Source organism: Crocuta crocuta, unplaced genomic scaffold (assembly GCF_008692635.1).
Source record: "Crocuta crocuta isolate KB4526 unplaced genomic scaffold, BGI_CrCroc_1.0 scaffold407, whole genome shotgun sequence".
Classification (NCBI taxonomy): Eukaryota; Metazoa; Chordata; class Mammalia; order Carnivora; family Hyaenidae; genus Crocuta; species Crocuta crocuta.
In genome coordinates this window covers 446,400-459,672 of record NW_027551557.1, presented here as the reverse complement: position 1 = coordinate 459,672, position 13,273 = coordinate 446,400, and the positions used below count along the sequence as shown (strand labels likewise).

Here is a 13,273-nt window from a genome sequence, read left to right as displayed (position 1 = left end):
AAAACAGGGTCATTTTCCTACCCCAAATATGTTGCTCTCTTAGGCTTCTCTTTCTCAGTAAATGGCATCTCAATCCATCCAGTCCTCAGGTCTAAGAGCCTAGGGATCATCTTTTTTTTTTTTTTAATATTTATTTATTTTGAAAAAAAGAGCGAGAGAAAACACCAGCAGGGGAGGGGCAGAGGGGCAGGGGCGGGGATAATCCCAAACAGACTCTGTGCTGTTAGCACAGAGCCAATGCAGGGCTCGATCTCATGACCGGTGAGATCATGTCCTGAGACAAAATCAAGAATCAGACACTTATCCAACTGAGCCACCCAAGCACCCTTAGGGATCATCCTTGATACCTTTTCTCTCATCCCTCATGTATTTTCCATGGCTGTTACAACAAATCACCACATAAGTTTTACATGGCTGCTAATAAAAAAATCACCACAATTAAAACAATGTAGAATATTATTCAGCCATAAAAAGGAATGAAATTTTGATACATGCTACAACATGATTGGCCTTGGCATTAAACATTATGCCTAGGGGCACCTGAGTGGCTCAGTTGGTGAAACGTCCAACTTCGGCTCAGGTCATGATCTCATGGTTTGTGAGTTTGAGCCCTGCGTCGTGTGCTGACAGCTCAGAGCCTAGAGCCTGCTTCATATTCTGTATCTCCCTCTCTCTCTGCTCCTCCCCTGCTTGTGCTCTTTCTCTTCTCTTTCAAAAAAACAAAAACAAGGGGAGCCTGGGCGGCTCCGTCAGTTAAGCATCCGACTTCGGCTCAGGTCATGATCTCACAACTCGTGGGTTCGAGCACTGTGTCAGGGTCTGTGCTGACAGCTAGCTCAGACCCTGGATCCTGCTTCAGATTCTGTGTCTCCCTCTCTCTCTGACCTTCCCCTGCTCGCTTGCTCTCTCTCTCTCTCGCTCAGAAATAAATTTTTAAAAAGTTAAAAAAATAAAATTTAAAAAAATAAACAAATAAATATACATTAAACATTATGCCTAGTGATATAAGCCAGGCACAGAAGGACAAATATCATATCATAGAATTCCACTGGGAGGAAGTATCTAGAATAGACCAATATAGAAACAGAAAGTAAAAACAGATGTTACCAGGAGTTGGGAGGCAGGGAAAGGGGAGTTGTTATTTAATGGTTAAAGTTTTTGTTGTGATGATAACAATATAACAGTGATGGTTACACAACATTATTTAAAGCCACTGAATTGTATACCTAAGGAGTGATTAAAATGATACACATTGTTCTATATATTTTACCACAGTAAAAACAACATGACATATGCTTTTATTCTCTCAGAGTTCTTGAAATGAGAATTCCGAAATCAGTTTCCCTGAGCCAAAATCAAAGTGCCAGCAGGGCCATACTCCCTCAGGAGGGGTTGGGGACAATCCATGTCCTTGCCTTTCCAGCTTCTGCAGCTGCATTCCTTGCATTCCTAGACCCTTCTCCTATCTTAAGTTTATTTATTTGTTTTGAGAAAGGGAGAGAGAGAGTGTGAACAGGGAAGGGGCAGAGAGGGAGAGGGGGAAAGAGGGGGAGAGAAAGAAACAGAGAAAGAGAGAGACTGACTCCCAAGCAGGCTCCTTGCTGTCAGCACAGAGTATGACATGGGGGTCAATCTCACCAACTGTGAGATCACGACCTGAGCTGTAATCAAGAGCCAGACGCTTAACTGAATGAGCCACCCAGGCGCCCCTTCCTCTATCTTCAACGCCTGCACATAGTATCTTCCTTCAGTCTCCACATGGCCTTCCTCTTCTCTGTCTTAAACTCTTCCTCTGCCTCCATGTTATAGAAACACCTGTGATTCCCTCCGGGGCCCACCCAGATGATCCAGGATAATCTCTCCATCTCAAGACACTTACCTCAATATCATATGCAAACTCCTGTCGCCATACAAAGTAACATCTGCAGGACCCAGCAATTAAGACGCATGTGTCTCTGGGGGCCATTATTCAGCCTACCACACCTCACGTCCAATCCATTTGCAAGTCCTGGGGATTCCACTTTCACAACATATTTCAGATGTGAACACTCTTCTCCATGTTCACTGTCCTCACTCTCAAACCAGCATCATCTCCTCCCCCTTGGACACTTTCAGCACCCCCTAATGTCACTCTCTTGCCTACAATCGACACAGCAACTAGTGTGACCATTAACACAACCTACTTAATCGAATCCCTTCCCACCTCTCCCCTCTCCCACCATCCTCTAGCCACAAAGATCTGCTTTCTGTGACTCACACACAGCAGGCTCTTTCCTGCTTCCAGATCTTTGCTCCTTTACTCTGGAATATTATTCCCAGAGCCCTTTGCTTGACAGCTCCATCCCATCCCCAGGCCTCCATGCAAATGAAGCACCCCTTCCGATGACCACCTCCACTCTCCTCCCCAATTCCTTTATATCACATCAGCCTGTTTATTTCCTTTATAATTCTTACTGAAATCTGTAACTATCTTATTCATTTAGATTCCCCAATATATGCATAGCAGCCTCAGAGGAACTCTGGTCTTCCTAAGGACCCAGGCTGATACAACAGCTACCTTCCCAAATACTGCCAATTTTCTGAGGGGAAGAGAGAGCCCTGGAAGGTCTCACACTAGCAACTAAATGCATTGTCTGGAAGTGACACACATGGCTTCCTGTTACAGTTCATTGGCCAGAACAAAATATGGAAACATTCAACCACAAGGGGCCAGAAAGTACAATCTTACTGAGTGGATCAGAAGGGAGAAAAGCTTGAATATGTGGTAAATAGCACTAACGACCACCACAAGGCCTTTTACAAAATGACCCCCAATAATGTTTCCAATGTCTTCTCCTTGCATTCCCCCGCCATGGCTCCTGCTAGCCGACTAACATACTGAACTGCCCATTCCCTCAACACACCATGTCTTGTCATACCTCCGATTCCTTAACACATACTGGGCCATGTCCCTGGGATGCTCTTCAAAAATAGCCACTATTCTGACCATTGATTAGTTGCGCCTCTTCTGGAACTTCACATAAATGGAACCATACAGTATGTACTCTTGTGCCTGGATTCTGCTGTTCAACACAGTGTCTGGGAGATTCGTCTCTGTTGTTGAGTGTGTCATAGTTTGTTGCAGCTGTGTCATAGTGTGACTATACCATAATTTATGTATTCATTTTCCTATTTATAGGCTTTTGGGTTGTTTTCAGTTTGGAGTTTTCATGAATAAAGCTGTTTTAAACATTCTTTTGGTGGATATATATGTTCATTTCTTTGGAGTATCAAGAGTGCATCTGCTGAGTCATAATGTAAACATATGCTTGGCATTCATCAAAACTACCAGTTTTCCACAGGCAAAAACCTCTTTGACCTCGGCCCTAGAAACTTCTGACTCAACAGGTCTCCAGAGGCAAGGGAAACAAAAGCAAAAATGAACGCTTGGAACCTCATCAAAATAAAAGGCTTCTGCACGGCAAAGCAAACAATTGGCAAAACTAAAAGGCAGCCAATGGAATGGGAGAAGATATCTGCAAACAACATACCAAGATAAAGGGTTGGTATAAATCTATAAAGAACTTATCAGATTCAACACCCAAAAAACAAAGAAGAAATGGGCAAAAGACATGAATAGACACTTCTCCAAAGAGGACATCCAGATGGCCAAAGGACACATGAAAAATGCTCAACATCACTGATCATCAGGGAAATACAAATCAAAACCACAATGAGATACCACCTCACACCTGTCAGAATGGCTAACATTAAGAACTCAGGCAACAACAGATGTTGGCAAGGATGCAGAAAAAGAGGATCTCTTTTGCACTGCTGGTGGGAATGCAAACTAGTAAAGCCACTCTGGAAAATAGTATGGAGGTTCCTCAGAAATTTAAAAATAGAACTACAACCCAGCAATTGCACAACTAGGTATTTATCCAAGGTATACAGGTGTGCTGTTTCGAAGGAGCAGATGCACCCCAAAGTTTATAGCAGCACTATCAACAATAGCCAAACTATGGAAAGAGCCCAAATGACCACCGATGGATGAATGGATAAAGAAGATGTGGTGTATATATACAATGGAGTATCATTTGGCAATCAAAAAGAATGAAATCTTACCATTTGCAACTACGTGGATGAAACTGGAGGGTATTATGCTAAGTGAAATTAGAGAAAGACAAATATCATATGACTTCACTCATATGAAGAATTTAAGATACAAAATAGATGAACATAAGGGAAGGAAAGCAAAAATAATATAAAAACAGGGAGGGGGATGAAATCTAAGAGACTCTTAAATATAGAGAGCAAACAGAGGGTTGCTGGAGGAGTTGTGGGAGGGGGGATGGGCTAAATGGGTAAGGGGAATTAAGGAATCGACTCCTGAAATCATTGTTGTTCCATGGTAACTAACTTGGATGTAAAGTAAACAATAAATATTTTTTAATTAATTAATTAATTTTAAAACTGCCAGTTTTCCAAAGTAGCTGCACCATTTGAAATTCCCACCAGCAGTGTATAATAATTCTAATTGCTCCATATCCTTCCCAACTTGGTACTCTCAGTCCTTTTAATTTTGGCCAGTTTGGTGGGTGCATAGTAGTATCTCATTGTGGTTTGAATTTGCATTTCCATGGTAAGTAATCACATCAAGCACATGCTCATATGCTTAATGGATAGCGTGCAGTTTTTCTTTCAACAAAATGTTATTGTGTGTGCAAGTCGCTGTAGCAATAGGGAATAAACATCATCCAGCTCTATAAGATGCTAAATCACAGCCTTGTTTATGCAACTTGAATGCTTTTGCTTTGGGAAGAACTTTCTTTAACAGACTAAAAATCTAAATAAATATACAAGCAAACCATGACTGTTCTGTGGAAAACCCCAAAAAAGGAAATATAACTGATTAGAAACAAAAGAAAGGATATAGTTAATGAATGCTCATTCATTCGGCAAATGTTTCTTTTTAATTTTTTTAACATTTATTTATTTTTGAGAGACAGAGAAAGACAGTGTGAGCCGGGGAGGGGCCAAGAGAGGGAGACACAGAATCCAAAGCAGGCTCCAAGCTCTGAGCCGTCAGCACAGAGCCCGACATAGGGCTCGAAGCCACAAACTGTGAAATCATGACCTGAGCCGAAGTTGGACACTTAACTGAGGGAGCCACCTAGGTGCTCCTCATTTGGCAAATGTTCCTTAAATACATTGTAAGCAGGTACTGCCAGACACTGGATGCAGCAGTGAACAAGCTAGACACATACTCCCTGGGCTAACGGAACTTGCATTTCAGCCTTCTGTGACAATATAGTGCGCTCACACTGACAGTGACTGTTCTGTCTTCCGCCCCTTCTAGACTGGGAACTGTTTGAAGGGCATGGTCTTGTTCATCTCTGAGTTCCCATTTTATATACTAATCACCTGGGGCATATGCTGGCATGTTCTCAGGGATGTGTGTGCTGAATTGTTAAGCCTGGACCAATTTATTTACTTTATAGATGAGAAATATGAGACAGACAGAGCTTAAAAACACAGATACTGTACCCAATAAAAAAAGGAGCAGTATTACAATACAAACTCAGTGGGGCACCTGGGTGGCTCAGTTTATTAAGAGTCTGACTTTGGCTCAGGTCATGATCTCGCAGTTCGTGAGTTTGAGTCCCGTGTCGGGCTCTGTTGACAGCCTGGAGCCTGCTTGAGATTCTGTGTGTCCCTCTCTCTCTCTCTGCTCCTCCCCCACACTTGCTCGCTCGCTCTCTCTCAATCTCTCTCTCTCAAAAGTAAATAAAATTTTTAATGCAAACCCAATATCTTGCCCCAGTTTTCAGACCTTTCTACTTGTGCACTGCCTCAGGTTGTAATGAATTCCAGAATGTGCTTTATAAAAACAGCCCATGTACTATCCCACTCCCTACATGCAAAATAAAGTGGCAGATTAAAGTCTCACCTCTCATTTCAGTTTGAATCTTTCCCACTACAATTCTAACAGAATCTCAAATAATGTGTTTTAAAATTCTAAGCATTCTACAAATCCTTATGCTGAAAACTTACTGCTCTTGGGGGACACCTCAACAGAAAAATAAACATGATTCTTAACCCATGACTATTTTATTCCCTGAAGATTTCCTCACAGGCAGGTCAGCCACGTCAGCAGAGCCCACTCAGACATCTTGGTCCCCACCACCTGAAGGCCCCTTTTCTGCGTACCATTCCATTAGAGCTGGCTGCCTGGAGACCTGACCACCTGGTACCGTCTCCTCCCTCAAACACTTTCCATTCCTCCAACTTATCTCTGCTGTCAGAGAAGAATGCAGCTTCAAGCTTGTACATTCCGGCTCCAGCACTTATGGGAAGAACCCTCAGCAGAACCATCTGGCATCTGGGAAGCAGGGCAGGGGCTGCTGGCTGAGCAGTCACCTGCCTCCTAGGCCAGCCCCTCACCCCATCCCAGGCTGCTACAACTGTGAACAGAGCTGGACAGGACCCCTGGGGGATCATCAATTCTGGGTCTCTGGGGCAATCTATATTAGGGGTATTTATTTCTGGAGTTCTGGGGATAGGCTGGGGAGAACAGGGGTAAGAAGAAACCCCAGAAATTCTTCCCAGGGACCTGATGCTTATCAGGTGTGTACAGTTAGCCATACCAATGGGGAAAGACCCACAATGCTAATGCCAGGGCAGGTGAGACCTGACTGACTATGCAGATGAGGTCACCCTTCCTTCACACTAGATTGCTAGGATTCACCTCTGTGACTTCAGACAAGCCAATTTCCCTCTCTAGGGCTATTTTCCCCCTCTAAAGTGCACAGGGGAGAGTGGATCCAGACAAGTTATAAAGTCACTTTTAAGGCCAAGAATCCACAAGTCTGATTTTGATCTAAATCCAGAAAAGAAGTATGACCAAATGTATCATTAATTGCTGGTTCTTTTTTTTTCTTCAGGCCTTGGTTTTACTAACCCTCTGACCTTGTGATCTTTCCAGGAGATCTTTCCCCCCAAAACCCCTAAGAGTGTTTGGAGTCTGGGTTGGAAATTTCTGTGACCCAATTCTCTCCTTCCACTTCCATCCCCACCTACCATACCCCTTGTCAACCCTCATCTGAGGTCTTTCAATGCTGGGACGCTGGCAGGGCCTGGGAATTCTATGCTTATTGTTTTGAGTCCTGCCCCACCTACTCTTGGGCACTGTGGAGGACATTTTGACTCACCATGTACTCTTCCCTTTCCTCTGTTGAACATTGCTCCTGAGTGCCAGGTATATATGCTGGACAGGGCTACTGAGAACAACAATGTGGTCCAGTCCTCAGGAAGTTTAATCCATATATTAAGAGAGATACCATGTGGGGGCACCTGCATGGCTCCGTTCGTTGAGTGGCCGACTCTTGACTTCAGTTCAGGTCATGATCTCATGTGAGTCTGAGCAGACACTGGGCTCTCTGCTGGCAGCACAGAGTCTGCTTGGGATTCTCTCATTCTCTCTCTCTCTCTCTCTCTCCCCCTCCCCTGCTCATACACTCTCTCTCTCTCAAAATAAATAAATACTTTATAGCGATGACATGTCAATCCCAGGACGGCAGTTAGCCTAGGTCAGAGAGAACAAGAGGGCCTTGCCTGGGCAAAATCTTGAAGGGTGTTATAGCTGAGGTTGTGTGCCCACTCCTAGCCCACTCAATCTATGTTCAGGACAAGCCAGGCATGTCAGGGAGTTGAAGCCCCAAGAAGAACCCTCAAGCCAACAAGAAACAGAAGCTGGTAGGTAAATACCTCCAATTCCTCCCCGACTTGATCCTGATCAAGTGTGCTCAAACCCAATGGGATTGAGTGATCAGCTCATTAAGTCCTGTAGTGCCTTCCCTTCCCTGTCTTACTTCCTATTTCCTATCCATGCTCCTTAGGGCCACCTCCCCAATAAACTACCTGCATCTAAGTCCTTATCTCAAGGTCAACTCTTGAGGGAACCCACAGTAGGTATAGAAGAGTAAGCTTAGATGGAAAGTCAGGTGGTCAAGGGGGAGAGCACCTAGGCAGAGGGAGCCACTTGGGTAAAGAGATGGAGGTCAGGATGTGGCATGGCATTTGAAAGACACAAACTTGTTGTTCTCAGGACTCTGTTGTGGGACCTTAGAATCCTTGTCCAGAGGGGACATTAAGTCATCTTTTCCTGACCTCCCAGAGGTGCTGGAAGAGAAGGGACTGAAGAAGATGGCCAGGGCCTTCCTGAGAGGTGCCCAGTGGCCCTACCTAGGTATCTAACTCAGTCCTAGGCCCTTAGGGGTACACAAGGTTTCTTCTGAAAATGAGCTGCTCAACTATGAAAAGGAATTTCCCAACTGTCCTGGCTGCTTACATAATTTGGGTCTATCTAAATATTTGGAAAAGGTTCTCTTGTTCTTATAGGGAGTATTACAGTGTCAAATGTTGAGGCCTATGGAAGGCAATATAAAGGAGTGGTTAAGACAGACAGACTAGTTAGTCTAGGCAGCCCCTGTGAACCTCAGTTTCCTTATCTGTACCATAGGAATAACAGTACCTGGTGAGGATTCAATGAGATCATGCGTATGGCATTAGGCTCTGACTATAACAGATGTTCAATTTTTAAAAGGTGGTGCTGGTGACAAGCAGAGTGCACCCACTGGGGCAAGGCCAGTAAGCAAGCTCTGCCATGAAGGGTCCACCACCAGACTCCCCAGCTCAAAAGCCCAACTGGGCAGCCCAACACGGATGTATCTACTTGGGTTGGGTATCACAAGAGCAACAGGGCGAACCAAACGGCCAAGCTCAGACATTGGGTCAGCCTATCCAGGCCAGGCCTTTGCCACAGTTGATGAGCTGGCCAGCACACACTGGGGACAAGAAGTTGGCTCAGAAGGCCTGGGGCTCTGAGCAAGTGCAGGGCAATGGCCTCAGTGGGCTTCCTCAGCCCTGGTCTCTCCAGACCCCTTGCTCCACTGGTGCACAGAGGAACACCCAACGCTGGTTGCTGGGATCTTCTTTTATAGGCCTCCATGGCAGGGAGGGGGGCAACTGATTTCCTCATCAGGGTCCCTGTTTCAATAGATTTGGCCCCTCTCATCTGGGGAGTCATGCCTACACTCCCCAAACCCCTGCCAGCCTGTAGGGTAGACCTGGCTGGTTTAACTCTGAGAGAAGGTTGGAAGGGAGGGGCTCCGGTGCCTGGGCTCTGGGCTCCCTGGACGGTGAGTGCACTGCCCCAGACAGGGTTGTACAGAACAGGCCTCTCCCCACCCCCACCTGGGCCAGACAAAGGAATGCTTCTGAGCAGCAAGGCCCCAGACTGGCACTTCGGCTATTTTGAGGCTTTGGGTAGAGAAGGCCTCAAAGGAGATCCTAGGGGACTTGCAATTATCCAATTAACACAACACGCCAGTCCTGAGGTGTCCTGGAGTTCCTCAGGGCTGCTCAGATAAGGACTGACAGGAGGAAAGATCCATGAAGTTCTGGTCTTTGTCTGTGTACACAATGCTGGGGGCGGTTAACCCCTGGCCTGGGGGCTGCGGGGGGAAGTGGGATGAGGATGGGGTGTAAAGATCAAAGGCTCCCAGACAAAATTGCCAATCCTGGAACTCTGGGGAGAAGGGCTCTGTCTGCTCTAAACAAAGCCGTTGCAGCATCGCCACAGCTTCAGCATTAATCACCCCAGTCTTGGGGCAGGAATGTTCTTTCTGCACTTCTGCCTTCTTTATTTATCTTCACAGGATCGAGAGACAAACAAAACGACCATGACATCACGGAACTGGGTCTCAATCCAAGCATTCCCGGGGACTCCTGGATCTGGGCTGAGCCTGCCCTGCTCCCAGGCTCCTCCGAGGACCTCCTCTCCTGCCACGATGTCCTCTCGAGCTCTGCAAGGTTTCCTGCGGACTGGGGTGTCTTCCTCCTCACTCCAGCTGATCATTCAGCCTCCACCCATCCCAGGAGCGGGAACCACCTGGCAGGAGGATCAGATTCCTGGGAAGTGACTGTGCTGCTTCTGCACCACTGCACCCATGAGCCCTCAGCACTCTCTTCAGCCAAGGAGAGCTGCCTCCCTCCCTTTGTCAGGCCCCAGAAAGGCAGTGTCAGGAGACTTAAAGATGGGGGAGGGATGGGAGGAGGTGCCAGGCCTGAAAAAGAGCAGGTTCAGGCCCAGTGGGGGAGGAGGGAGACAGGCAGTGAAAGCCCGGGCCAAGGACCATAATGTCTTGGTGGGGAGGGAGGAACTGCAAGGAAGAGAGGATCTCAGACCCTCGCAGGGGGTGGGGCTGGGCGCGGGGGTACCTGGGAAACAGGCCTCGCTCTGGAATTCACAGTTTAGCTGCTGTCTAAGTCACTGACCCCTGGAATCTATAAGACAAGACAGACGACTACAAAGGGGCATCCAGAGGTGCCACACTCCAAAAGAACAGCTTTGGGTGAGTACCACATACTGCCGGACGGCTGGACTCCTGGCCTCAGTTTTCAGGATCCTTCTCGTTGCCTTGACCCCCAACTAGTAAGAGGGAAGCCCTCCCCCCCGGAGCCTGGGTGGCTGCTCTGAAACCTGGTGGCCAGCAGATACAGTGGGGTAGAGGAAGTGGGGCCATATGAAGCAGTGACCGCAAGGTGAGGCCTGGTTGGAAGTAGCTTTGCCGCTTGCAAACCAGCCCACGGCCGCATGATCTACCCCCACCTGATCTCCCAGCTGCTCTGAGAAATTCTGGGTACTCCAGAAACTCCACATCTGGGAGCCTTCAGCCATCCCTCCATAGCAAGGTTGACCTCGGGGGCCCTGGCTTTCTCTGACACCAGCACAAGACCAGGAAATGTTGACTCCAGGTTCCCAGCCCTCACAGCTTTCTGGGGGCTCTTCTCTTCGCGAAAGCCAAACGTGAATGCCCTCTCAAGAGAAAGTTCTGCCCTCAGAACTTATTTCAAAATACGACCTGCAAACCAGGTCACAGGCAAACCGGACTCACCTGTGGCTGGGCAGTTCTCAGGGGGGAAACTGAGGCAACTGAGTTCCCGTGGAATTAAACTCTTCCAGAAGTTCGATGCTTCTATTCCAGTAGGGCTCCTCCTGACAGAGATCATTCACTGGTTCATTATTAATAGATGTTTCTGGAGCCCCATCTACGGGCCTAGGGAAAGTTTACAGTAATAAAGGACATGATCCCTTCCCTCCAGAAGCTCACGCAATGGGGACAAAGGAGGAGGTTACTTGACAGTTCAGGCCAGAGGGGACACCTGAAGGATGCCTTCTGCAAGAAATCACCTGTGGATGCTAATCCACACGTGAATCAGAGGGAAAGTCATCGCTGGGCGCAGGAAGGGCAGGAGGTGCCACAGGAGCGTCCCCCGCCCTTCAGAGAACATCCAGGGCCCGTGCCTCTCCTCCGAGCCGAGCGTAGCGGGGCACATTTGCCCCTTCGTTCGGGGTTTCTGCTAGATTTAAGGTGCTGTCCCGCTCTTTTCTCGCCAGCCACGCACCATGTGGTGGGTCCTGCTGCCGCTGCTGCTGCCACCGACGGCGCTGCGCCCCAGCCGGGCAGCGCCTTCCCAGGAGCGGGCCCCTCTTNTCGAGGTCCTGGACCTCAGCGGCACGTTCCTGGCGCAGGGTGAGTCCGGGCGGGGCATGCGCTCCGGGGGCAGGGAGCGCCCTCTAGCGGTGGCCCCCGGGCGCCCTGTACCGCTAAGCGCACCTGGGCCTCCAGAGCCAAGCGGGCCTTGCTCGAAGGGCCACATTGAGGCCAACTCCTAGGGACCCAAGGGTGGGAATTATTATTATCTAACATTGGGAGTTAACCCCTGGAAGCGCAAGAGGTGGGGACCTATCTCCGCTTCACACAGGAGGGAAGGGCACCTACAGGAAGGCAAATGACCGGCCCGTGGTCTCACAGCTCGTTAAGTGTTATCTCCAAACCTGAACCCAGGCATTCGGGCTCCAGAGCCCAGTCTTACCTCTCTGTTCTACTGCTGCCCAGCAGAACTGGAAAATGCTTGTAGAATGGGGAAGGGGAGGCGTCTGTTTGGGGCTGATTAATGAACGTACTTTTTTTTTTTTTTTTTTTAAATGTATTTTTGAGAGAGAGAGAGACAGCATGAGCAGGGAAGGGTCAGAGAAAGAGGGAGACACAGAATCTGAAGACAGGCTCCAGGCTCTGAGCTGTCAGCACAGAGCCCGACGAGGGGCTCGAACCCATGAACTGTGAGATCATGACCTGAGCAGAAGTCGGATGCTTAACCAACTGAGCCACCCGGGCGCCCCTAATGAACGTACTTAACACCAAACACGCTAACCTGAAGCAACAGATGTCCTCAGGATGAATTCACTGATTTTTCTACTTGGTTGGCTCACATTGTTTCTGTGAAGGTTTGGGTCTTTCAAACAAGACACAAGAGGGAGGTGAGAAGGTCAGTTCTGTACTTGGCCGTGTTCTGACTCTAATTCACAAGGCTGGTTTTATTTTTAAAAGAAAAAAAAAAACAACACTTCGTGTGTCTGTAATCACCTGTTCCACCGCAGACAGGAAAAAAAGAGCGAGAATGGGAACAAGGGAAGTGGCATGTTCTCCGTTTGTTAGGAGAGCCAGGAAGCTGGGTTTGGGCTCCATCCAGCCTTGCTCCTCCTGTCCTTCCTCACCTCTCTCAAAAATGTCCCCAGTCCTTGTGGCCTTCAGAGTGAAGTCTGGGGTAGTCCTGCGCGGAATTTAACGAGAGAGTGGGGCAGCAGAGGCCTTGGAGACAGTGTCCTGGGTTCAAGTCCTGGTTCCGTCCCTTCCCAGCTGTGTGGCCCTGGGCCTGTCATTCTCCTCTCTGACCTTGGCTGCCCCTGGGAAGGAAGGAAGGAAGGAAGGAAGGAAGGAAGGAAGGAAGGAAGGAAGGAAGGAANCCTGGGAAGGAAGGAAGGAAGGAAGGAAGGAAGGAAGGAAGGAAGGAAGGAAGGAAGGAAGGAGGGAGGGAGGGATGACCATCTCTGAGGGCTCTTCCAGCTGAAATGGCTGTGCTTCTGAGATCCCCAAAGCTGCTAACCGTGCCCATGCTCAGCAATGACCTTCATGACTCACTGTTTCCTTAATGCCGGGCTAGCCCCTCGGTGCCTTCCTGAGTAGTGGGCAGTTTCCTCTCTGTTTCAGTTCAGTCAGGGTGGATCAGAGACCTGAGAAAGCTCAAGATTCTCTACCTGAGGAAGATGCCCAGGCTGAGAACCCTGGAGGGGGACATTTTCAAGATGACCCCTGACCTGCAGCAGCTGGATTGTCAAGACTCCTCAGCACTTACCTCTGTCCACACACACATCTTCCCAGGCACTCCT

General features: G+C 48.1%; 1 protein-coding gene across 1 annotated transcript in view; it reads left to right on the top strand.

Moving 5' to 3' along the window:
• The first annotated feature begins 11,449 nt into the window (after positions 1-11,449).
• Positions 11,450-13,273, top strand: part of LRRN4 (leucine rich repeat neuronal 4) — a 9,670-nt gene continuing 7,846 nt past the window's right edge. Inside the window, exons 1-2 of the mRNA XM_077749120.1 lie at positions 11,450-11,576; positions 13,095-13,272. Of these exons, the coding sequence (XP_077605246.1) occupies positions 11,450-11,576; positions 13,095-13,272 (305 nt within the window). The remainder of the gene's footprint in view (positions 11,577-13,094; position 13,273) is intronic.